The sequence below is a fragment of the Zingiber officinale genome, chromosome 1B (assembly GCF_018446385.1).
Source record: "Zingiber officinale cultivar Zhangliang chromosome 1B, Zo_v1.1, whole genome shotgun sequence".
Taxonomy (NCBI): Eukaryota; Viridiplantae; Streptophyta; class Magnoliopsida; order Zingiberales; family Zingiberaceae; genus Zingiber; species Zingiber officinale.
The window spans coordinates 8,473,592-8,498,860 of record NC_055986.1 but is presented as its reverse complement, the minus strand read 5'-3'; the positions used below and the strand labels follow the sequence as shown (position 1 = coordinate 8,498,860).

At 33.2% G+C, this 25,269-nt stretch overlaps 2 protein-coding genes across 3 annotated transcripts in view; one reads left to right on the top strand and one right to left on the bottom strand.

Annotated features, from left to right (window-relative positions):
• Positions 1 to 21,045, top strand: part of LOC122049205 (2-dehydro-3-deoxyphosphooctonate aldolase 1-like) — a 25,284-nt gene extending 4,239 nt beyond the window's left edge. The window contains exons 8-14 of the mRNA XM_042610631.1: positions 16,144 to 16,228; positions 17,098 to 17,156; positions 18,356 to 18,400; positions 19,649 to 19,747; positions 20,435 to 20,482; positions 20,570 to 20,617; positions 20,713 to 21,045. Of these exons, the coding sequence (XP_042466565.1) occupies positions 16,144 to 16,228; positions 17,098 to 17,156; positions 18,356 to 18,400; positions 19,649 to 19,747; positions 20,435 to 20,482; positions 20,570 to 20,617; positions 20,713 to 20,769 (441 nt within the window). The 3' untranslated portion in view covers positions 20,770 to 21,045. The remainder of the gene's footprint in view (positions 1 to 16,143; positions 16,229 to 17,097; positions 17,157 to 18,355; positions 18,401 to 19,648; positions 19,748 to 20,434; positions 20,483 to 20,569; positions 20,618 to 20,712) is intronic.
• On the bottom strand, positions 20,869 to 25,269 carry LOC122049187 (putative rRNA methyltransferase YqxC). Of its 2 annotated transcripts, XM_042610622.1 has the most exons (10): positions 24,916 to 25,269; positions 24,516 to 24,606; positions 23,673 to 23,752; positions 22,806 to 22,908; positions 22,557 to 22,713; positions 22,287 to 22,415; positions 21,950 to 22,036; positions 21,486 to 21,530; positions 21,168 to 21,269; positions 20,869 to 20,928 (listed from the first exon to the last, which is right to left on the bottom strand). In XM_042610622.1, exons 1-10 carry the CDS (start codon positions 24,998 to 25,000, stop codon positions 20,923 to 20,925), a joined length of 885 nt encoding a protein of 294 aa, XP_042466556.1. In that variant the 5' UTR covers positions 25,001 to 25,269; the 3' UTR covers positions 20,869 to 20,922. The 2 variants fall into 2 exon arrangements, with proteins under 2 accessions (XP_042466556.1, XP_042466552.1); XM_042610618.1 differs by lacking the exon at positions 20,869 to 20,928 and having other exon boundaries at positions 21,062 to 21,269.

Below are 25,269 nucleotides of genomic sequence, written 5' to 3'. Positions count from 1 at the left end.
ATTTATATCAACCATTATTGTTATACTTATGCCACTTTCCTTCTAAGAGCTTAATGGCTTAAGTATGATTTAAGAGTTCATCATGCACTATTGCGTCGAGTTGCTTATGTTGACATCCCTTTGAGGAAGTTGCAGATTCTCAAGTGCTAAAGAAAGATAAGAAAGTGTGCATAAGAAAGTTGCTTATGTTGAATTATATAAGGAAGTTATAATTCAAGCATTTTCCTGGAATGGTTTCATTTTTCTGTTTTAACTAAAGGTTAACATATTTCAATAGAGAATATGTTTTGGTGAATGCTCCAATATTATATGGCTTAACAATTTCTACCAAGGCAAAAGTACCTATATGCGGACTCTAACAAACATGTACATATGGATAATAGATAACTAGACTATCTGTTGTTGGGATCCAGGACGGAGCCGCCGCTGCCAGGAAGTTTCTGGGGCAAACAACCTACAAAATTTGGTATCGGAGCCCTAAAATCTTTCAGACCATGAATGACATCCAGTTCAAAAGACTTTCAAGAATTTAATAGACTAGACTTTTTAGATCTAGCTTCGCAATTTCCAGTTAGAAAAATTATTACTTCAGATCAACACATCAACATAATTATTATGTTAGATCTTGGAAATATGCTCATTGTTTACATAATGAGGATCCCCACTTAAACACCATCATTTACTTCTCAGTATCGCGACTACTTTAGAATCACAACAACTACTGACTAAAAACTTATTGGAACTGGTATCTAATAAAACCTTGGTCCAACAAACCTAAATAATAAGTGACCTAAGAAGAAATATAGTCTTCTTGAAAGAAGCACAAGATTCTTTAAATAGAAGATTTAGTTAACTTAATCTACTTAGTATCCCTACTAAGAAAGAGATTTTAAATCTTTCTAAACTGATTGAAGAAAATAAACCTAAAAACTTTGAACTTCAATCTATAACTGTTCTACTTCAAATCAAAGAGTTAATCCAAACAAACAAAACTCAAATAGAAGGAGAACATAAACTTCTACATACTACACTTGAGGAAATCAAGTATAAATGAACAAACTGCACTTTGAAAATACATACTACGAATAACCTTTAGATTATGCCAAACAATTCTCTAAATATAAAGAAAACGGATATTGCTATCTTGAATTCACTGGACAAGGCGACCAAATCATAGTTCAACAAAACAATACCCTACTAGCCTTATTAACATCACTTCATTATAGAACTTCTATATTAGAAAAACAACTGATTGGAAGGAAGCTTTAAACAACATTAATAAAGACTCAAGTAAGATATCACTTGGAAAAACTATCAGAAAACCTCAAAGTACTTATAAATTTCTAACTTATAATGAATCTCATGAGAACATAAACTGAACCATTTACCAGTTCCTCACAAATAATGAGAGGACAAACAGAAACAAATACTACTACTTGGCTTGATAATATTCTAACAAGAAGAAATAATTTTTCTAATACTAGTAATCACATATTAGAAGAACTAATAGACATTGAACAAGACTTAAATATCTTCTCCAATGAGCAATTAAATGCCTTAAATCCCAGACGATTATACAATCAGGGAATACTTAACTTTTCAACTTCTGTATTTAGACATTATAGACAAGAATCCCTTCGCCTCCCAGATGGAGGAGAAGCAAGACTAAATTTAATGACTGAAGCCTCAGCCAGAACTTTGTTAGATCGCATACAAATTATATTTGGTCTTAGAGGACTTACAAGAGGCAGATTAGGAGGAAAAGTGTTATTAGTTTTATATGACTCATGTCTCTTTGATAAAGAGAAAGCTATCATAGGACTCATAGAAGTCGATATGAATAACTTAGGAATTACTTATTTATACCCTAATTTCACTATCACCATACGAGACTTTGTGAAACATATTAAAATACACATCCAGGCAAAAGGATATGGTCAATTTCAAGGTGATAATATACAATTGGACATGATATTCTTAGGAAAAGCAATGAATCATATCCATAATCACTTCAAAATTACAATCACAGACATGATTGAAGCATGCACTTCTAAAGGAATATATCTTCTTAAACTAAGAGAATTTGATTCTGAAACGTTAGCAGGATTAGAATGAACTATAAGTTTAGACAATCCTGAAATAACCTTAAAACCAACAACTTCAATAATGTATAGGGATAGAAAAGACAAACAATCTACTTCCAAGAAAATCTAGAAGACGATAATTTAAATCTCATGTTTAGACAAGATGATGATCCTGTCAGTGTACTAAGAAGACTTATAGCCAAACATTTGAGACTAATACAAAAACAAAAAATTATACGAGCTAATATTGAGGCATATCACTTTAATTTAATGCATAAATCAGAAAAAGTCAAAAACTTCTTTAGAGACTTAGATGAATATGTCTATATGCCATCAGTAGCTGCTATTCAGCTAATTGAGGATGACTTGAAGAACTGGAAGAATTTGACAAAAGACACCACAAATTAGAACAAAATTGGATATTATATTTTGATGAAGATAGAAATATAATAGCCCAAAAATTTGAAGATGATACCATGAGTATTCCAGCATTAGCAAAGGACTTAATGCATACTGTAGAGTCTACTACTTCCACTTCTAGATCCTTGTATCAGATGTCAGATACCACAAAGTACCATGGGCATTACGGATTATGGTCAAGGACATCCTCCTCGAAGAGAGGTGGTACACTATACCAATAATAATCCCTTGGTAAGAACTATAGGAAAAAGAAGGCCATAACCTTCTTTGGTACTCACTCTGTACTAAATATAACTGAATGTAACCTTCAGTTATTTGATACTTTTGTAGAGCAATGGATAGTTTCAGTAAAACGAGAGCTAAACATGAACTTGATATAGAAACAGGAGATTCTATGATTAGAATAGGAGAAAACTACTTAGGCGATGTGGCGAGTGCAGCTTGGGAGGGCTTTTAAACATAAATTCTTAGAGGAAATCGGTAGAATTGCAGCGCAAGGCAATAATATTCTTAATTTCTGTTACGCCATTCATAGACTTTTAACAACAATAGATGCAAATACAGGATAAGATATAAGACAGAAAGAAGTTGTAAGAGATCTAGAACAACACCAACTTTTTAGTTGAAACTATATTAAACCTTTCTGTAATGACTTCTTGGCCCTAATTGCTGTATCACGAAATTGTTGCAACTCAGCTCTAGGTAAAAGACTATTTAGTAAGCTACCTGGAGACTTAGGGAAAGAAATCCATAAGTCCTGACTGGCCAAAATATGCCTGTAGTCTATGATAACCTAGGAGTAAAGATACAACACATCCTTGCTAAACTCAAAGAGAAATGTACTTACATACTGATACATAAACAATAGAAAAACCAACAATACGGTTCTGACCACGCCAAAGAAAGCATATTATCTTTTAGAAAGAGCAAGGCTAAAAAGCCTTATGTTAACAAAGAAAAATTTGTGAGAAAAATTTAAACTAAAGAAGACTTATACAAACACCATAACATGTTTTGCTTGTAACGAACCAGGACACTTATCTTTTGTTGTCCTAATAGAAAAAATCTCTATAGTACAGAAGCAAAATTAATAGGATGTACTAATCTTGACTTAGTAGAAATTCTATCAGATGATTAGGTACTTCCTCAATTTACTCAATCATTTCAGTAGATGATATGGAAGAAACAACTTCTTCTGCAAATTATACACTGGTCAACTAATTTCTCCAACATCCTTATGGGATAGCAGAGAAATATGTAATGACTCATCCTTTTTGTCAAGAGGAGTTAACTGACTTAGATGAATCATTATCAGGAGACTTAGACTTAATGTATCACCAATATATCCCACAAAATTATAATGATTTAAGTTCTGCTCAAAAAACTTGTCCTCATGATTGGATCTTAAAAGAAGGAACAGATAGTATTCCATGTTTCATATGTGAATTTTACCCTTCTATTAGTAAAAGAGGAACGTGTAAAATTTGCAAAAAGCAATGTTGTAATCTTTGCTCACACACTTTTTCAAGTCACAATTTCTACAGTATATCGTTAGGGGAAGTACAAGAAAACCCTTACCAGAAACCAGAGTTTCAGTATTTGAAACTGGCCTGAACTTATTGGAAACTGAAATAACACCTTAGAAATACCTCTACTTCTCCTTTAGATAAAGGAAAAGATATTGTAATCTTTGAAGATACTAATAATAAAGATATGGTTTTTATTAAAACACCAAGTATCTGTAATACTGGTCACTATGGATATACAAGTCCAATGTTGTTTAAATATCCATGGATATAAAGTGACTTTACATGCTTTTCTAGATAGTGGCGTTACAAACTCTACTATTGATGAACCCCTTTTACTATCTGTTTTACCAAGCAACTTAGTATTACAAATCAACACTCCCCTCATTAGCACTCAATTTGACGGACAATGACTTTCTTGCACTAAATTTGTCAAGAATGTTCCAATTCGTTTTTACACCAATTGTGGTGCTTTTAGTACTCCAATTATTCTTAATCAAATATGGGTTAGGCCACTACCCCATTAAAACATCCATTTAATTCTTGGACTTAACTTCTTACATACTTCTGATCGGGCTTTATTACTTACAAAGGACTATGTTGTCTTTTTGTCTACTCTAGTAGTAGCCTGTATTCTTTCTGACTACCCATCAATAGTTTGCACTACAAAGCGTGGTGATATCCCCATTTGCGTGACTTACCTAATACTTAATCAACTTTGGATGACTTACCTAATACTGAATCAACAGTTGCCTTAGCTCCAATTGAAACCGAAACCAATTGTCCATGTAAGATTAAAGGTTCCTGCAAAAAGATAAAACTAGAGTTACTTGGCTGCACTAGCCCTAAGGGGTTATAACTTTTAGAAGTGGATAATGGTGTTCCTTAGGACTTTATAAATCCTACATACTTATTAAACTTAATTAACAAGCAAGACAATTTGGATTCCCTGATCTCTAGTTTGGAAAAAATAGAAATCATAGGAGAAAATCCCACAAAATATTAGGAAAGAGATAGGATGCACTGTAAATTAAACATCATTAATCCAGATATTACTATTAAAGCACAAGACTTAAAATATACTAAATGGGAACTAGAAGAGTGTAAAACACATATTACTCAATTATTAAACCTTGGTGCTATACAACAGTCTGAATCTAGATATAGAAGGCTGGCCTTTATAGTTAATAAAGGAGCTGAATGGAAAAGAGAATAGTCTAGAATGTTATTTAATTATAAACGTCTTAATGATAATTGTCATGAGGATGGTTATAAAATACCATACAAAGACAAACTTCTTAACAAAATTTAGAATTCAAATGGTATTCCAAATTTGACATGAAATCTGAATTTGGCAAGTCAAAATGCATCCACTCTATTGAATGGACTGCATTCTCTGGTCGAGAAGGACACTTTGAGTGGTTTGTAATGTCATTTGGACTTAAAGTAGCTCTTTCAGAGAAAGATGGATGATATATTCGGAGGGATATTTTCTACTACTTGTGTATATATAGATGATGTCTTAGTATTCTCCAAAACCAAAGAACATTTTGCACATCATCATATGGTATTTAACTTATTTAAAAAACATGGTTTAATAATTTCTAGAAAGAAAATGAAATTAGCTACAAACCATATTGATTGTCTTGGATTGAAATTGGACAAGGGAAAAATCTCCCTCTGAGCTCACATTGCTACCAAGATTTTAGATTTTTCAAATAAATGGAAAAAATAAAAACTCTTCGATTTGTTCTCGGACTCTTAAATTATGCAAGACCATACCTTAAGAATATTGGAAAAATAAATGGTCCATTGTATAATAAACAAAGATATTTCAACCATCAAGATATTGATCTAGTCAAACAAATTAAAACTACGGTTAGGCAACTCTCAGTACTTACCCTACCTTTGGATTCTAACTATTTAGTCATAGAAATAGTTGTGAATCAAGATGGAGAGGAGCTTTATTTAGAAAAGTTTCGAAATATGATCCTAAAACATCTAAATCTTTATGTCGATATGCATTTGACAAATATAAAGAAAAAAGACATCCCACTCCTTTAGATTTTGAAGTCTTGGTAGTTATTTACGAGACCAGATTTTCTAGTCCATAAAAAAGTGGATAGGTGATGGACCACTTGTAATTGCGGTCGGATTGTAGCCACAATCCAACAACAATTGATTGTGATCCATGTGGCCAGGCTGCCGAGTAGGGGGCGGCCTCCGGCCACCCTTCCCGATCCAAACTATAACCTGGGGGACGGTGAACCCAGGGAGAGATTCCAACCAATTGTGGTCGGATCATGACCACGATCTGCCCGCAATTGTAAGTGGTTCATCCCCTGATCTAACTTTTTGTGGATTAGGGGATCTGGCTGCATGGAATCTTTTATGTTATTTATTTGTAGCAAGGCAGAAATTAATATAAGAACCGATTGTGAAGCTATAGTTCGTTATAGTACTAAAGGAACTAAAAAAGGATTATGATCTAAACGATGGATAAGTATGCTGATTCAATCATTAATAAAGGATTAAAAAATAATTGGGTGCATATAAAAGGAACCAATAATTCTCTAGTTGATACACTATCCAGACTTTTACATTAATCATATAATAGTTTGCGCACAGGAAAACTTACTTATGGATAAACAAAAGAATGTGAGAAATTATGGATATAAAATTATGAAGTTTGGAATTCAGGGACTTCAACAGTATACACGTAAAGATGATACTTTCCAATATGATCTCAGATCAAAGCTAGATCAAGTGCAACAATGTCTCATAGACAATATTTAGAATATTCCTATTGCACCAAGAATCTCTAATCATAAAATTGCTATTATTAATGTATTTTTTAATTATTTCAGGACAATGGTCCAAAACCGATTGGAAAGAAATTTGTGTTTTGTGGTATTTTCAGGTACACAAGTAGGACTTTATTCAAATTGGGATAAGGTAAAACCAGTCATCTCCAACTGTGATAAACCTTCTTACAGAGGATTTTATTCTCGGTATGAAGGGGAGCCTTGGCACAACGATAAAGTTGTTGCTTTGTAACCAAAAGGCCACGGATTCGAATCCTGGAAACAACCTCTTGCAAAAAGCAGGGTAAGGCTGCATACAATGGATCCTTCCTCGGGACCCCGCATAGTGAGAGCTTCATGCACCGGGCTGTCCTTTTTTTTTATGAATCTTTGGACACACTCAGGGATAGGCCCTAACAACTTTTTGAGTATCTTACTTAAAAGTGATGGAAAAATCTAGCTAGATAAGTCTTACGTAATGGTTGTATTATGATACAAGCAGGGAAAGACTTATTACACCTTTCACCCTAATGGATTTTGTGCTTCTAAACCAACTATGGTTCATGATCTGGATTCCATACAAAACTTTCCTTATAAACTGGGCATAATCTTGCAACATGTTCTAGAAGAAAAAGAAACATTTATATTATGCTCTTTTGACAACTCTCCTCTAGAATGACTTAATTTAAAAATAGAACTAGCTAGACATAGTATCAAACTTGATATCCAAAGAGTTAATATTCATGTCCTTCTGTTTGAAGAATATCCTTCAAATCCTGACAAAGATCGGGTATCTCCCGAACCCCTTGAAGAGCAATTAAAAATTGGAGGTCTTCAATTCAAGAAAGTTCTTAGTTATGGGATCCCTACCAAGATCCATTTGAATTTACACTCACCGGAGAAACATTCATTGAAAAAAATTTACCACCGAAAGAAATGAGAACAAATTTCTTCCCGTTTAAATATTCTACCGAACATTCAACTCTTTGTCACTTTTACCAAAAGAAAAATAAAGACGGCATGAGAAAAACAAAACTCCCTCACAAGACAGTCAACTTCAACTTTACTATCCTTTATAGGATCAATGGAAGAAGCTAATCTAATAAATATGATGGAGTTATAAAGATACTTTGTAAAAAGCCACTTTTTGAAAGCACAAACTCTCAAACTTTTGTTCCTTTCGGTGACTCACTCCAAAAGATGCCCTGACTCAGAAGCACATTTAAAGATCCTTCCTTATCAACATGACTCAGCTGATAATAAAGAATGTTTAAGTGTGTTTCTAAGTTAGGGTATCTTTTGGAATGAGTCATCGAAAGGAACAAAAGTTTGAGAGTTAGTGTTCTCAAAAGTGTCTTTTTACAAAGTAGCTTTATAACTCCATCATATTTATTAGATTAGTTTCTTCCACTTATGCCATAGAGGGTGGGAAAATTAAAGATGACTGTCCTGTGAGGGAGTTGAGCTAGTTTTGTTTTTCTCATACCAATCTTTATTTTTCTTTTGGAAAAAGTGACAAAGAGTTGAATGCTCGGTAGAATATTTAAATGGGAAGAAATTTGTTTCCATTTCGCAGTGAATGTTTCTCTGGCCGTGTAAATTCAAGTGCATCTTGGTATGGATCCCATAACCAAGAACTTACTTGAATTGAAGACCTCCGATGTTTTAATTGCTCTTCAAGGGGTTTTGGAGATACCCGGTCTTTGTCAGGATTTGAAAAATATTCTTAAAAAGGAAGGATGTGAATATTAACTCCTTAGATATCAAGTTTGATACTATGTTCTATTTTTAAATTAAGTCATTTTGAAGGAGAGCTGTCAAAAACGCATAATACAAATGTTTCTTTTTCTTCTAGAACATGTTACAAATTTATGCCCAGTTTGTGAGAAAAGTTTTCTATGGAATCAGATCATGGACCCATAGTTAGTTTAGAAGCCCAAAGTCTATTAGGGTGAAAGGAGTAATAAGTCTTCCCCTGTAGTTCTTATGTTCAAATTTTTCACAATAAATGTTAGCTCTTCGGAAGGAATAAAGTAATTGACCTCTACAACTAGGGGCTGCTGTCTCTGTATTAGCACATTGGGGAAATGTATTCTGATACTTCAGTCGATAACTGTATTTCCTCTCCGTAGATTATAGTAATACCCGTAGTAGAATTTTGATGAAACCAATTAAGAGTTTCACCAAGTTCCATAAATTGTTGGAAGGTAGAAGTATCCCCAAAAGTTCGGATATAAGTTAAAATATCTTCTAGTAGATTTTTCTGCCTTGAGGAAATATTTTTGAAAGTTTTTCTGGTCATAGCCTTAAGAATTTCATGGGATTGATAATTCATTGGCCTTTATGCTTTAACTAGTACAGAAAGTAGGTTGCTGATATTTCTTGTTGAGAAGTAGACTGGAGATAACTTTCATTTATATTAGAATCACTGGCTGCCATTAAGTAAGACTTATTAGGCTAGATTTTTTTTATGAGATTTAAGTAATGTACTCAAAAAGAAGTTACGGTCTATCCCTGAGTGCGTCCAAAGCTTCATCTAGGGAATAAAATCATCTGTCAGAAGGTTTATCACAGTTGGAGATGACGGTTTCCGGCTTATGTACTTGAAAATACTGCATAACACGAAAATATCTTTCCAACCGATTTTTGGACCATTGTCATGAAATAATTAGAAAATGCATTAATAATAGCAATTTTGTGACTAAAGATTCCTAGTGTAGTAAGAATATTCCAAATATTGTCTATGAGACATTGTTGTACTTGATCTAGCTTTGATTTGAGATCAAATTAAAAAGTATCATCTTTACGTGTATACTTTATAAGTTCTCACCTTCTTTTGTTTATCCATGAGTAAGTTTTCCTATAAGCAAACTATTATATTATTAATGTAAAAGTCTGGATAGTATATCAACTAGAGAATTATATATGTTCTCAATTAATTTTCAATCCTCTATTAATGATTGAATCAACAAACTTGATCCATCATTTAGATCCTAATTCCTTTCTAGTTTCTTTAATCGGCTGACTATAGCTTCACGATCGATTCTTATAGTAATTTCTGCCTTACTATAAATAAATGACATAAAAGATTTCATGCAGTAAATAACTACGAAGATTGTAGAATCTAACTGGGATGTCTTTTTTCTTTATATTTACCTAATTTATATCGGCATAAGGATTGAGATGTTTTAAGATTATATTAAGAAAATTTTTTAAATAAAACTCCTCCATATCCTGATTCACAGTCATCTGTTTCTATGACTAAATAGTCAGAATCTAGAGGTAGGGTACGTACTGGGAGTTGTCTAACCATGGTTTTAATCTATTTGACTAGATCAATATCTTACTGGTTGAAATATATTTGTCCAGTAACTGAAATTTTATTATACAATGGACCACTTATTTTTCCAATATTCTTTAAGGTATAGTCTTGCATAATTTAAGAGTTCGAGAAAAGATTGAAGAGTTTTTATTTCTTCCATCCTACCTGGAAAATCCAAAATCTTGGTAGCTATGTGAGTTTGGAGGGAGAGTTTTTTTCATGTCCAATTTCAATCCTAAGACAATCTATATGGTTTATAGCTAATTTCATTTTCACTTAAGAAATTAGTAAACCATGTTTTTCAAATATGTTAAATATCATATGAAGATGTGTAAAATAATTTTCTTTGGTTTTGGAGAACACTAAGGCATCATCTATATCATAGTTGTAAAAAGTGATCACTTCGCTTGCTTAAGTGTGAGGCGCAAGCGTCACAGAACTCGGAAGCGCAAGACTTCCAGGAAGCGTGCACGTCGCGCAAAAGCGAATGCATCGCTTTTGCGCGACTTTCCTTTTTTGTTCGTTTTTTGTTTTTTTTTTTTATAAGTTTAAAGCCCTAAATTTCAACAAATTTTATATGCTTCAAACCGCCGCTGCCTCTTCGTCTGCCTCTCTCAGTCCGTGCTTCTCGATCGCCTCTACCATGTAAGTGTTTCGTCTCTTCTATTATTTATGTTATTTGTGAATTTTTCCAACGTCTTCGGCAGGAAATCCCATTGTTGCACAGTCACGGGACACAAGACGTGTCCGGCGATGCTTCCGGCGCCATCAGAGGCGTCCGGCGACGTTTCCAACACCGGGACGCGTCACGGGACGCTTTCGGCGGCACCAGAGGCATCGTCGGACGCCTCTGGTGCCGTCGGAAGCATTATCGGATTCCTCCGGTGCCGCCGAAAGCATCCCCGGACGCCTCTAGTCCTCTAGTGGCGTCGACAGCGTCCCGCGACACTTTTGGTGCCGCCGGGGCATCACCGTTGTGCATGAGCCACTGTACGCATTTTTTTATTTTTATAAGGATTTTATTAAATTAAAGAATTCCTCACTTAAATGGAGTATTTCGAATAGATTTTATAAAGTCTAATTAAATTATCCCAATATATAAAATTATATTTAAATTAAATTTTTTAATAATTTTTATTAATTAATATAAATTAGATTTAAAATTTATAAAAAATATTCTTAAAATTTAAAAATCTAATAAATTTTATTAATTAATATAAATCAGATTTAAAATTTATAAAAGAAATTAAATATAAAAAACTAATTAATTTATATAAATCTGATTTAAATATATTTAAAATTAAAAAATTAAAACAAATTAAAATTTTTTATTAATTCAACTAAATCAGTAAATCAGCTTTAAATTTTAAATACATAAAAAAAATATATTTAAAATATAAAAATCTGATAAATTTTATTAATTAGATTTAAATATATAAAAAATCTAATTAATTTATATAAATCAGATTTAAATATATACAAGATATATTTAAAATTAAAAAAACAAAAAAAATTATTAATTCAAATAAATCAGTAAATCAGATCTAAAATTTAAATAGCTAAAAAATATATTTAAAGTAAAAAAAATCTGATAAATTTTATTAATTAGATTTAAATATATAAAAAATATATTTTTAATTTAAAATTTTAATAAATTTTATTATTTCATATAAATTAGATTTATATTCTATAATTATTTTTTTCCTGTTTTATATTTTATTTATTGATTGATTATTATTAATTTCATTTTCAGCAGTCTTGATTCTTAACCATGTCAAATACAACAATTTCATCAACTCGAAAGGATATTGCTTAGAATTATGCAACATGTTCGGATCCTAAAAACTCAAATATTGTCAATTGTATTTTTTGTGGTAAAATAACAAATGACAAAATTTATTGATACAAGCTACATTTAGTTGGGGACGATAGAAATGTGAAAGCTTGTCCGAAATGTCCCGAGCATGTTAACGAAGAAATTAGAGAGTTCATGCAAAAAAAAAAATAATTTGAAGAATCAAATTGATGAAATTCCTCATTCTGATGATATTGATGATTTGGAAAATTTGGAAGAACATGAAGATGATCATCAAACTAAAGTGAAAGGGAAACGACTAATATCCGATCTAAGCATCCATCCTATGGTCCAAAGTACTAAAAAGTGTAAACAAACTGGACCTATTAATCTTTATTTTATGAAAGATGATGAAATTGTCAAACAAAGATGTGCACAAAATAAAGGATAATTTGATGAAAATAAAAAGAAGTTAAGAGATATTGCAGTTGAAAAATTTGCAAGATGGATGTATGATGCTATAATTCCCTTCAATGCTGCTAATTATGATTCTTTTGAGTCTTGTATTGAAGTTATTGGACAATTTGGACCGGGGATGAAACCTCCATCATATCATGAAGTAAGGGTCAAGTATTTAAAGAAGGAATTGGCAAATACGAACTCACTTCTCAAATCCCATGAAGAGGCTCATGCTAAGTTTGGGTGCACAATCATGGCAGATGGATGGACGGATAAAAAGGGTAGGACTCTTATAAATTTTTTGGTGAATGGTCTCAAAGGAAGTGTATTTGTTGAATCAGTTGATGTTTCAAGCTATTCTCACATAGCCGACAAGATGTTTTAGTTACATTCTAAAGTTGTGTATCGCATTGGAGAAAAAAATGTGGTTCAGATTGTACTAGATAATGAAAGCTGCAATGTTAATGCAGGTAATATTTTAAATTTGAGTTACTTTCAATTAATACTTGGATTATATTTTTAATTTTTTTACTAAATTTATTTGTTTTTTCATGTCATCTTTTGGAAAACTGATTTCCACATTTGTACTGGACTTCTTGTGCAGCTAATTGTTTAGATTTGTTGCTCGAGGATATATTCAAAATTTCTCATCTCAAAAAATTACATGAATGAGCGTTGATGGTGAATGGTTATATTTACAACAGACCACAAGTATTAAGCATGATGAGAGAGTTTACTGGACAGAGAGACATGGTAAGAACTTCAAAGATACATTTCGCAATCGCTTTTTTGACTTTAAAGTGATTTCATGTACAACAAACAAATCTGAGAAAGATGTTTACATCTGAAAAGTGGGCAAATAGTCGATTTTCTAAAGAGGTTGTAGGAAAACATGTAGCAGAAGTGATATTGATGCCTTCTTTTTGGAAAAATATGATTTTTGTATTAAAAGTTGGTGGCCTATTGGTGAAAGTATTATGGTTGGTAGATGGTGAAAAAAGGTCTCGTATGGGTTATATTTATGAGTCAATGGACAGTGCCAAAGAAGTTATAGCTGCGTCATTTAACAATAATGAAGAGAAATATTATAGCATTTTTGAATTCATTGACAAAAGATGGAATGTTCAATTTCATCGACCTTTGCACGCAACCGGATATTTCTTAAATCCAGAGTGTTTTTACTCAAACCTTGATATAAAAAATGATACAGAAGTGATGGAGGGTTTGTACAAGTGCATATTTAGATTGGTGAGAGGTGAGGATTTATAAGATGAGATCACGAATCTATTGGAAAAATACAAGAAAGCGGGACTTTTTGGTTTGCCAATGGCTATCCGACAAAGAACTTTAAAATCACCAGGTAAATTTGTGAATCATATATTGTGCAATATCAATATTGGATGGTATTATGGTAATAAAGTTAATCTTATAATTTATATGTTTTTGTATTTTAAGCTAATTGGCGGTCTTATGGTGCATCAACGCCTGAATTAAAAACATTTGCAATGAGGATTTTAAATCTCACATGCTCTTCTTCAGGCTATGAAAAAGAAATAGGTTGTCTCAACAACGATTGAATGATTTAGTAGCAACGATTGTCTTCTTCAAAAGGAGCATCATCATTTGCATTAACAAAAAGAAAGCAATTTTCAGCTCAAACTAGTTTGTAAATGAAGAAGTTAATCTTGATGATGAAATTGAAGAAGAAGATACTGATGGATACAAATCAAGCGATGGAGTTGGTGACGTAGATTTAGACAATGAAGATGAAGAAGATGATTATTTTGATATTTGATATTTCATCTATCATATTTTCAAAGACTTTTGATTTTTAATAATCTATAACTTCATCAAAGAATATTTTATTTATGGTTATTTGGATTTTCAAAGATATTTTTAAAGATTTTTAATAGATATAATAGTCCTTTTGTTTATTTTTTTTTGTAAAGCCCACGCTTCACCTTGCGCTTTGTGTTTTAAGCCCCAAGACCCTTGAGCGCTTTTTTGCGCTTTGCGCTTTTGACAACTATGATCTAAATATACACAAGTAGCGTAAGATATCCCTCGGAATATATCATCCATATTTTTCTAAAAGATTTGAAGACTACTTTAAGTTCAAATGACATTACTAACCATTCAAAGTGTCTTTCTGGATAAGAGAATGCAATCCATTCAATAGAATTCTGAATGTATTTTTATTTGTCAAAATCCAGATTTCATGTCAAATTTGAAGTATCATTTAGAATTCTGAATTTTGTTAAGAAGTTGGTCTTTGTCTGATATTTTATAACTATCCTCATGACAATTATCATTAAGATGTTTATAATTAAATATCATTCTGGACTGTCCTTTTTTTAGTTCAGCTCCTTTATTTATAATAATGGTCAGACTTCTATGTCTAGATCCCGACCTTTGTATAACACCAAGGTTTAGTAATTGAGTAATATGCATTTTACACTCTTCTCGTTCCCAATTAGTATATTTTAAGTCTTGGGCTTTAATAGTAACATTTGGATTAATGATGTTTAATTTACAGTTATCCTATCTTTTTCCCAATATTTTGTGGGATTTTCTCCTATGATTTCTAATTTTTCCAATCTAGAGATCAGGGAATCCAAATCGTCTTGAGTGTTAATTAAGTTTAACAAGTATGTAGGATTCATAAAGTCTTGAGGAACATCATTGCCCTCTTCTAAAAGTTCTTTTAACTCCTTAGGGCTAGTGTAGCCAAGTAACTCTAGTTTAGTTTCTTTCTTTTTCCAGGAGTCTTTGATCTTACATGGACAATTGGTTTTGGTTTCAATTGGAGCTAAGCAACTGTTGATTCAGTAGTAGGTAAGTCAGGCAAAGTTGATTCAGTATTAGGTAAGTCAGGCAAATAGAAGTTGGGGGTATCACTATGCTTCATAGTGCGAACTGTTGATGGGTAGTAAGTAAGAATACCGGCTTCTCAATATGAAATTCGTGGCTCCATCCCTGGTTGGGATTGCATTTTGATTATGGACAACTTTGTTGACATTCAAATCTTTAATGTTACAAGACAAGTCATTTTCATTGTGGTCATAAATTTTATAATATTAGTAGCCAAGTGTGTTTTTATATACAAATCTTACTTGCATCGATATGATGGCCTTTTAATTTGTATTCCTATTCCTCAAATAAAATTGGCATAAAATTATAGTGAAGTCACGATGCATGTTTCCTTCAATATGATTCAGGCACTCTATGAATGTTTTTGGTTTCCGCATGAAACAAAATTATGTAGTTGGTGTTCATTGTGAAATGTTTAATTTCCATGACAGGTACTTATCTATTGATTTGATAAAAATAGTGAATTTTTTGTTGTTGAATAGACTAATAGAAATGCCTAAAGTCACCTTCTTGTGGATTTTGTATTAGTAGTGATTTCTTTGGTAGATTGAATTTGGCTGTGGTACATTACTCATTTGTTTCCAGTCTTGAAGGAAACTAAGTTATTGATCAAGGTAATTAGTGAAGTTAGCATACATTTTTTATCTGAAAGGAAGTTTATCTCTTTGTTTTATTGTTTGTGTTGGGTTTGTGTTATAGGTAATTTCTAATTCTGTTAGTTTCTTCATGAATTGTAATGATTAGGTGGGTGGAATGTATCGCAAATCTGATAATTCTAGATAGTCCGTTTATGACATTTCAGTGGTTTCCTATCATCTTTAAAACATGGAATCTCAAGATAAAGCTGGATTCCTTTTTTTAGGTTATGGTGAATTCTGCAGAAAAAGTTAGACTTGCAGGAAATGCTAATGTCATGGTTTGTGAGAGAGGCACTATGTTTGGATACAGTAAGTTTGCTCATGTGTTTGTCAGAACTTGCAGTATTATGTTAGAATTATCTGTAGTTTAATACTCAGCGTCTTTCTATAAATTGTCTAGAATATTGGATATGTGGAGAACAATCATATTGCACTGATGGTTCAGGCTGAGTTAAGATAATTCTTTTCTGACTTGGGTTTAATGGAAAGAGATGTCTCTGTCTGTCAACTGCGATCAAAAGTATACATCTTTACATCTGAGAACAACCCATAAAGACACTTCCTTTTGTCTGTTTTGATTCAAACCTAGGAAAATACCTCCATTTGCTAATGGTGATTAGAAGTTCTTATTTTTTTCCGTCTCAGACTTATCCTATGGCATTTTTACTATTTTTCATTTTTAGTTGTCAATTTAATACAAATCTATTTCAGTATTAAAGTGGAATGAACATCTCTCTCATGTTCACAAACATCGTAGAGTTGGGCTTAGGATAAATCCGTTGTTGTAACCTAATATTAGTAACAATATTGATGCAAGAGAAGTACCAAGCCTGACTACAAAAGGAAAGCAGGTTAATTAACCAAACATAGATTTCTTTTTTCCAGTAAATGAACCAAGCTATCATGACTTCCTTGGAGGTCAGCTTGGTAAAAGCTTGTTTGAGCTCAACTTAAAGCCTTATTGACCTAAGGTCATGCTTTAGTTTACGTTTATCTTTGAATTGAATAAAAGCTTGGCTCATACAAGCTCTTGAATAAGTATAGCTGTCATCTGTTTGGGTAAATTCAATTTCTATGGTTTGACTTTTGAAAATGTTGATTTTTTAAAATCTTAGATAGGATATAAATTCCATTTTTCTAGATGTTTTGATGTTAAAATTCATATTATTTGATTTTAGATGATTTGATTGTTGATCCGCGCAATCTGGAATGGATGCGAGAAGCAAATTGCCCTGTTGTAAGGATCTTGAATCTTCATTTAATGATTTTCTACTTCCCTTAATAGTCTGTTTAACTTAAATTTTTTTGGAATCTAACTCCATTCCCTTAATTAAGTATTATGTATGTTCTACAATCATGTTTCATTACTTTGTATAAGCTTATCTTGTAACTATTAAACGCATTGTAGTTGCAAAATACTTGTTTTAGAAATTTTCTTGGCCTAGGCATTGATGATTTAGACTTGAAAGGAGTCACCTATTTTATTTAGTGTTGGGTTTAAGTTGTAACAAAGAAATGAAATATTGCTTCAGTACGTGTATGTTGCCCACAATATGATTCATTTTGAAGCATTATACAAATAGAAATACGTAGGGTTCCATGAAAATTTGCACTACCCCAGCCATGGTGTCTAATAGTCGCCTAAAATTTGTTATTCATACTCGCCACATATAAGGAGTGATTGTGTTGTGATGGTTGGACCTAGGAGAGATTCCAATTGAGACGTTGCTAGTGCGAGACTATGTGGGTGTAGATCATGGTATGTGTGGCAAGGAATGGGGCTGTTGGTATTGTAAATCATGCGGGTGAAGGCAAGTAGGTATTGGTGGACCCTGACTATACAGATGATAGGTGTGTTGGAGGATGACGGAGTATGTGTTCTGTGTGGACATGAATAGTGTTGCATGAAAAGGAGTTCTCGAGTAAATGGTGTTGAATTGAAATGAATGTTTTTTGTGATCGTTAGGAACAAGAATTGAGGCTGAGACTGAATCATGAATTTGGCTATGATACCACTTGATGCTCACCAAAATTGAACTCTCAAATCATATAAAGATAATTATTTAACATAGAGAATCACAAGGAAATTTATCAAAAAATATTCTAATATGTCAGATTTTAGACCAATAATAGGACTTGCTCTTTGACTATGTCATCCCAATGAACACCATGATCAACTTTTAAGAAAAAATTAAATACCTTTTAAAAACTCTCTCACTACTTTTTTAAAAGTATGACAATATATAAATTTTTTAATTGATTTTGACAATTTTAAACTTTTCAACAATTTTAAATATGATTTAAAAATCCACTGTGTTATTTTTATTTTATTTTTTCCAATCATAATTTACTTGGTACCTTTTACAAACTAGGATCTTATTTCCTCATTTGACTTCCTCTAAAAGAAACTCCGCTTAGAAAATTTCTTTGTAACAGGTAGCAGATATTACACATTCTCTCCAACAACCTGCAGGGAAGAAGGTGTGGATTTGCATTAATTTTTGTGTAAATTCTGAAAAAAGTGTTCCTGAGGTTCCAAAATGCCCAAACAAGGTCCTCATTTTCTGAAAATCCTAAAAAAATGGCAAATGAAAACCCCAGAAATAAAGCACTAATACACATTTTCTGTACAACAATGGTTTGGACTAAACATTGTTTCAGGAATCATTTTGAAATTTTGTCTTTCATTTGTCTTGACGGACTTGAAACAACCTCTTGCAAAAAACAGGGTAAGGTTGCTTACAATGGATCCTTCCCCTGGACCCCGCATGGCGGGAGCTTCTGCATTGGGTTACCTTTTTATTTGCCTTGACGGGCTTGAAAATAAAAACATTGTTTGGGCATTTTGAAACAAGAGGAATCTTTTCCAGCTGCTTCTAAGTAAACAATCATGGATACTTTCTATTTAGAATTTATATATTCCTTTAAATGTTGAGTGCCTATCCAAAAAATCTGAATAAATTATCCAGTGTTGAATAAACCCTATTTTACTTTTTGGTTGAAAATGTATGTTCTTTAGATTGGTTGACTACTAATTATACTCAAATGCTAAAGCAATGACAGTGTAAAACATGACGTATACAAATAAACTCTAAGCAAACCAACACAAATTTTTAGCAGACTGGGTCATTGGTCAACTTGTTATGATTTTTCGAGTTATCCAAAAAAAAGCTCGGAAGGTAGAATCAGAACTCTCTTAGTAAGAGAGTTTCAAAGCATTATTACAGCCTTAAATCACGTTTTGGATTCTGGCTAAACCTCAGGCCTGACAATTCATTGGCAATAGCTTTCAAAATGTAGGACTTGCACTCTAGCATAGGCAATTCAATGACACCTCAGCCATTGTCATCCAGCGTTGCTCTTCTACATGAGTTATATCAATTTGATTTTGTAGCTTGGATCTTTAACTGATCTCCATTTACTTCAAATCCTTTGCCAATTAAGTTTTTCTCTGTTGTTCTTGACTGTGCTGGTCTCGCTGTTTGTTCTCATAGCAGAAAAAGGTACTCATTCCATAATTATTTTTTTTTACAAAATATCTGTATAGTTATCCTCCATAAAGGACATGATTGTCTTTCAGGCAGTCACTGATTCTGTTTGTAACTGTTATTTGCTGGTGCTTTTGCAACTGCTGATATGCTAGTTCTCTGCTACTCTTTTCTAGTTCTACTGCCGTTTTTTTTCTAGGTGATTTTTTTTTTTGTTGTTGTCACCATTCTGTTGCTTTAGCTTGATGGTGGTGGTGTTGCAAGCGGTGGTCTGCGTGAACTAATTCCATGCATTGCAAGGACAGCAGCTGCTGTAGGTGTTGATGGAATTTTCATGGAGGTACACGCCATTTGCACTTGTCATTTGCCAATTTCTAAAGTTGTCCTGCTATTGTCATACTGGTATACTGTATACACATTAAAGAACTTAGATACTTTTTCTGTTATCTTCAAGACTTGAACAATTGCTCTGCCTCATTTGTCTTTGATGTAAATCCTGTGTTGGGGCATAAACAAGGAAAAACGATTTGAATTGTGACACGCAGGTTTAGTCCTACATGCTACTTTGCAGGCTAGTTTTATAAGCTTAGATAGTGAGGTACTCGTACTTGGGCTTAAGAATTTTGAGTTAATGGTTAGCCTTAATGTGTTAGATTTTGGGCTTTAATTTTGGTATGAGTTAAATTTTGGACTCAGAAAAGGACATCATAGTGGGGAAGATTGTGACGTTCTAATTTATTATCACTTTTTTAGATGTGAATTAATAAAAAAAGTTTTTTAAACTTGAAAAAATGTTGAGAAGAGTTGCACAGATTACCAGGAATTTAGTAATTGCTTCGGCCATAATTATTGATTCTTTAGTTGGCATCTTATTGACTTCATGCTTTCGAATATTTGAGCTGCAACTATCTGTAGGTGAAATACTAACATAACATAAATATCATCGTTTTATTTCATGTTGAAACTGTGTTGGCATGTAAAGGAACTATATCAAATTTAGTATCAATTATTGGTCTTTTCTTAATAGGTACACGATGACCCCCTTAGTGCACCTGTCGATGGTCCAACACAATGGGTTAGTACTTTTTATTAAGCAATTCACAGAAAGCATTAGTTTAACCGTCATCAAATTATTTTTTGCTAATCCAACTAAATGGTGCAGCCATTAAGGAATTTGGAGGAACTGCTTCAGGAGCTCATGGCCATTGCTGTAAGACTTGTGTTCTTTCAATAATGAGCCTATAGATACATGCATATTCTGTTTATATCCATCTTAATGTAAATTCCTTTTTCTTGCATGCGAAGACGGTCACAAAGGGCAAAAGGGCATTCAAAATCGATCTGACGCCTTACCGCGATTAGGTTCAACATGAATATCATGAGGGCATGAAACCCCCTATGATTAGCAGCTTATTTGTCTCCGATCCAGAGCAGCATTCGTCTTTGGCATTTTTGAATTTGTTGTGTGCACACATAAAACTTCTGCATCTCTGTGTTCTTTGCTAGCTCCAACCATTAAGACTGTAATATCATCGGCGTACAAAAAAATCAAGAGATCAATGCTTGTGGTTAGGCATGTTATAAACTAATGCTCTTACGCTTATACAATAAGAACAAGTTCAAAAATGCAATTTGTCATCTTTTTTCCAGCTTCATAAAAATTGTGTATTCCCTAACAAAATCTGCATGCCAAATCAGATATGAACCGGAAAAAATAAAGAAATTTATGTCGATTCTACAGTCACTCGCTGAAAACATACTAGAAATTCTTTGTTGCCCTCGGCACCCTTTATTGGAGACTCTATCCAGCCTTTGCAACAGAATCCAAAACCTTCAACTCCTTTGATTATTTTCTCAAGAACCTGCAGTCATAACTGGAATGTGTTATTGTTGTACATGTCAACAGTGCTATTGCAAAAATGTTCCTGGTCTACCGTAAATCCACAAAAACATACACATACACTCAGATTGCTAAAATTGTGCAGAGGAATTAGCCAAAGCTAAAAAAATTATAATGTTTCGGCGTTGGTAGTTCTAGGCTTGTTAATTGAAAAGTATCTAATGAGAATGACACCTACTTCTTGATGCACTTCAGGATCTCTCACAATTCCACCACCTCCAACCTGGTTAGAACAAAAAGTGTAAGAGTTCAAAGATTAAATCATCATAAACCATATTATCCTTAAAATTAGGTCAGGCCAATATTCTACACAAAACAAACTCCTCAAAACAGGAGAGAAAGTAAAAAAAAAAAACAATGATGTCAAATTCTTGGTTTTTGCACAAAGTAATTTGTTTTTTTTTTGGAAGGTAACAACAATTAATGTTGAGGACAGTGACTCACCGAGGAGGAGTTAATCTGCAATTATTTTTATTGTTAAGTATTTTATTCTAAAATTTAACACATTAACTTGGGTTTGAGAACCTTCTACTACATGGAACGAAGGCAAAAACGATCACTTACGAAATTATATAGGGGTAAATGTTCCCAATGGAAGAAAAACTCACGGAATCATCAATATGAATAATCAATGTTCCATACCTGGGACCTTCGTGCCTCAAACTGAGGCTTCACCAATGTTACCAATGTGGAATCTGGCTTCATAACATTGATAACAGCCGGCATGACCTACAATTAGTCCAATACATAAAAGATTACGAAATTATTCAGAAAATGTATTGATGATAAAAAAAAGACACTAACTAGTTTCATAATACTAGAAATGAAAGCAAGAAGGTGCACCACATAAAAGCAAATAGAATCTTCTGTCAAATAAAGATGCAAATAGCGAAAAACATAGAGGACGGGTTTACCCAAGTACCAAACAGGAAGATTAGTCATGTAATAAATAACCATGAATTTGGTAGTTAACCCATACCAAAAGTATAGAGATGAAGGATAAATCTAAGGTCACGATATCAACTTCTTGTGGTAAACCAGGAAGATATCTCAGATTTGTCCTTTCAATTACAGAAACACGCTTATCTCTGCGAATTTTATCAGCAACCTACAAAATTAAATCATTATAAATGCAGCAAAGAAAAGAATTGTGAATAATTAATTTACTATTCATATGCCATATGCAGCTAAGATTTAAATTGAGATCCTTCAAACTTTTTGTAATCATGAATCAAACAAACTGTTTTACCTGTCCATAACCAACATCAACACCATAAACATGAGATGCACCATGTTGGAGCAAGCAGTCAGTAAAACCGCCTGTGGATAATCCTGAATCAAGAGCTATTTTGTCAACAACATCAACATTGAGTTTCTCGATGGCAGCCTCTAACTTGTATCCTGCTCTGTAATGCACACAAAACGGGATAGGAATTTAGGAACACACATTCAAGGAGTTCACAAAATATAAGCTAGAAAGTTTGTTCAGAAGCATCACCTACATACATATTTTGGTATTTCAGCCTTTATCTCTATGACTGAACTATCTGAGGTAGGTGTTCCAGCTTTACTAACTACTCTTCCATCCACAATTACCTTACCTGTCAAGCAAAAAACCACAATAAACCATATAAGTTAGTGCATCACCTTCCACAATCATGACATAAGTGAATCATGAATCATGCATATGAGACCCATTCAATGAATGTAAGTTTCCCAATAAGTTCAAATAATTTAAAGATACTTATGCGGTACTAATTTACCGTATATGTTGCTAAGATGAACATATCAATTTGTGAGTTACATAAACTAGACTGTAAATTTTCCAATTGCACATTTTAGGAACAACAGGAAGCATCCTTTAGCCCACGACAAAGAAAAATGGAAACACTGATCTCAATCAAGTTTATGAAAACTCACAGTATATTTATATTAGTTTACTTAGGCCATTCAAGTTTATGAACACAGTTATCAATCAAATTTATGAAAACTTACACATATGAGACCCATTTCAACGAATGCAAATTTCCCTACAAGTTCTTATGTGGTACTAATTTACTGTGCATGTTGCCAAGATGAACATATCAATTAGTGAGTTATAGAAAGTAGGCCATAAATTTTCCAATCGCACATTTTAGGAACAACAGGAAGCATACTTTAGTCCACAACAAAGACAAACGGGAACACTGTTATCAATCAAGTTTATGAAATTACATCTATATTAGTTTTACTAACACCAGATACCCATGAAATTAAAAACATACAAAAGTTTAGGGTGAGTATTTTAGGTCAGCAAATTTATTATACAATTCATCATGTTCAGCATACTGGAAAACTGAACAGTCGGTATTAATAAATAATGAACCTTGCAAAATCCAAGACTGAATCAATGTTCGACTATACTCTTGAAACCTTTCGACGCATAGTTCATCCAATCGCTTCCTTCTGGAGAAATAAAAAAGAAAAGACAGTAAATCTTATGAAACTCACAAATATATCTGATAAAAATTTCCTAGGTACCATACAGAAAGAACTAGATTATGTTATGATTGTAGCCAATAACCTAAAAAATTAGTCTTGACCAAAAAAATCACAGCTTTTCAGGAATCTGTGATGTGGTTCAAATAAGGTAATCCAGGACCTAGGAATAAGGCAATTAAGAATTCTTCTTTCAGATTTCAATTTCCAATATAGCCCATCTGCCATCACGCTCTTCAATATACCATTACCATTTCAATGATCCAGGTTTATATACTTGAGCTTTAGAATGCAACAAGACAATCCATGAGAAAAATGGCCATCTCTGGGTACTAAATTAAATCGTAGAGATCATACACACATGCAAGTTCTTCGGTGAACTCGTCAGTATGTTGAAATATGTTCAGTTTTCAGTTGCACAAGAATGTGAATGAGGCTCATATCAAATGCACAATCAATGAATTAGTTTTCATAAACTGGCACAGTTTGAACAAATACTGAGGATAATTCAGAATTTAGATACGACTGGAACCATTTGAAGCTAGCAGTTTCCTAGAAACAACCATCAATAATAAATGCAGTTGGTTCGAGTGAAAATGCACGGGAAACTATCCAGCTAGTGCCACAATTCTAATGCCTTATCTAATTCCCAACTCTATTCTTGGCAGTAAAATATGCTTGAATACACAAAGAAAAAAAACGAAAAAGAAAGATACTTCGATGACTTTACTTCTTCCGTAGAGGGAGCCTTTCGGCTTTTATTGTGGCAAAGGTCCTGGCCAAGGGCGAATTCCAAGAGTGTGCATCGTTAACCAGCTTGACTGTAAAAATAAGACAGAAAAGAAAACAGAGGATCAACTTTGCAAGAAACTTAGGAGAATACTACTAAACAAACTCAAATTGATAAATTTTAAAGGGGAAAAAGTGAAATTTGCACAAAGGAAATAGCAACATTTTTTATCCAAACTCGTTACACCATCTATATCGATAAGATTCAGCAGATAGAAAGTTAAGAAAAAATTATATGGGGAAAATCGGTCTTTTGCAGAGATAGATGAAGCAATCAGCGTAGCAAATAAATTCACAAAACTAGCAAGTGATAATTCACAGAAAGGGTAAGCAATTCTTACATTGTAACGAACGTAGATTGAATTTCAAGGCGGAGGAAAGGAGGCAACTCGCAAAAAAGCGGCCCATCCGAAGCGATAAAGCCATCTTTCTTTCTGTCTTTCTTTGCTCTACTCCGCCGTTTACTGAGTTGCGGTCCGCCGCGACGAAACAACGAAGCTCAATGACGACATTGAAGGCTGGCCCAGATAGATTTTTAAACCATGCCCGTTACCGACAGAGAAAGATCGAAGGAACGGGGAGGTAATATGATCACGGCTGAGGAACGGAGGGGTTTAACTGCGAAGGCAGCGAGCAGAGGAGAAAGAAGAAGAAGAAGAAGAAGAAGAAGGGTGAGGATGAGAGAAGAACGAAGA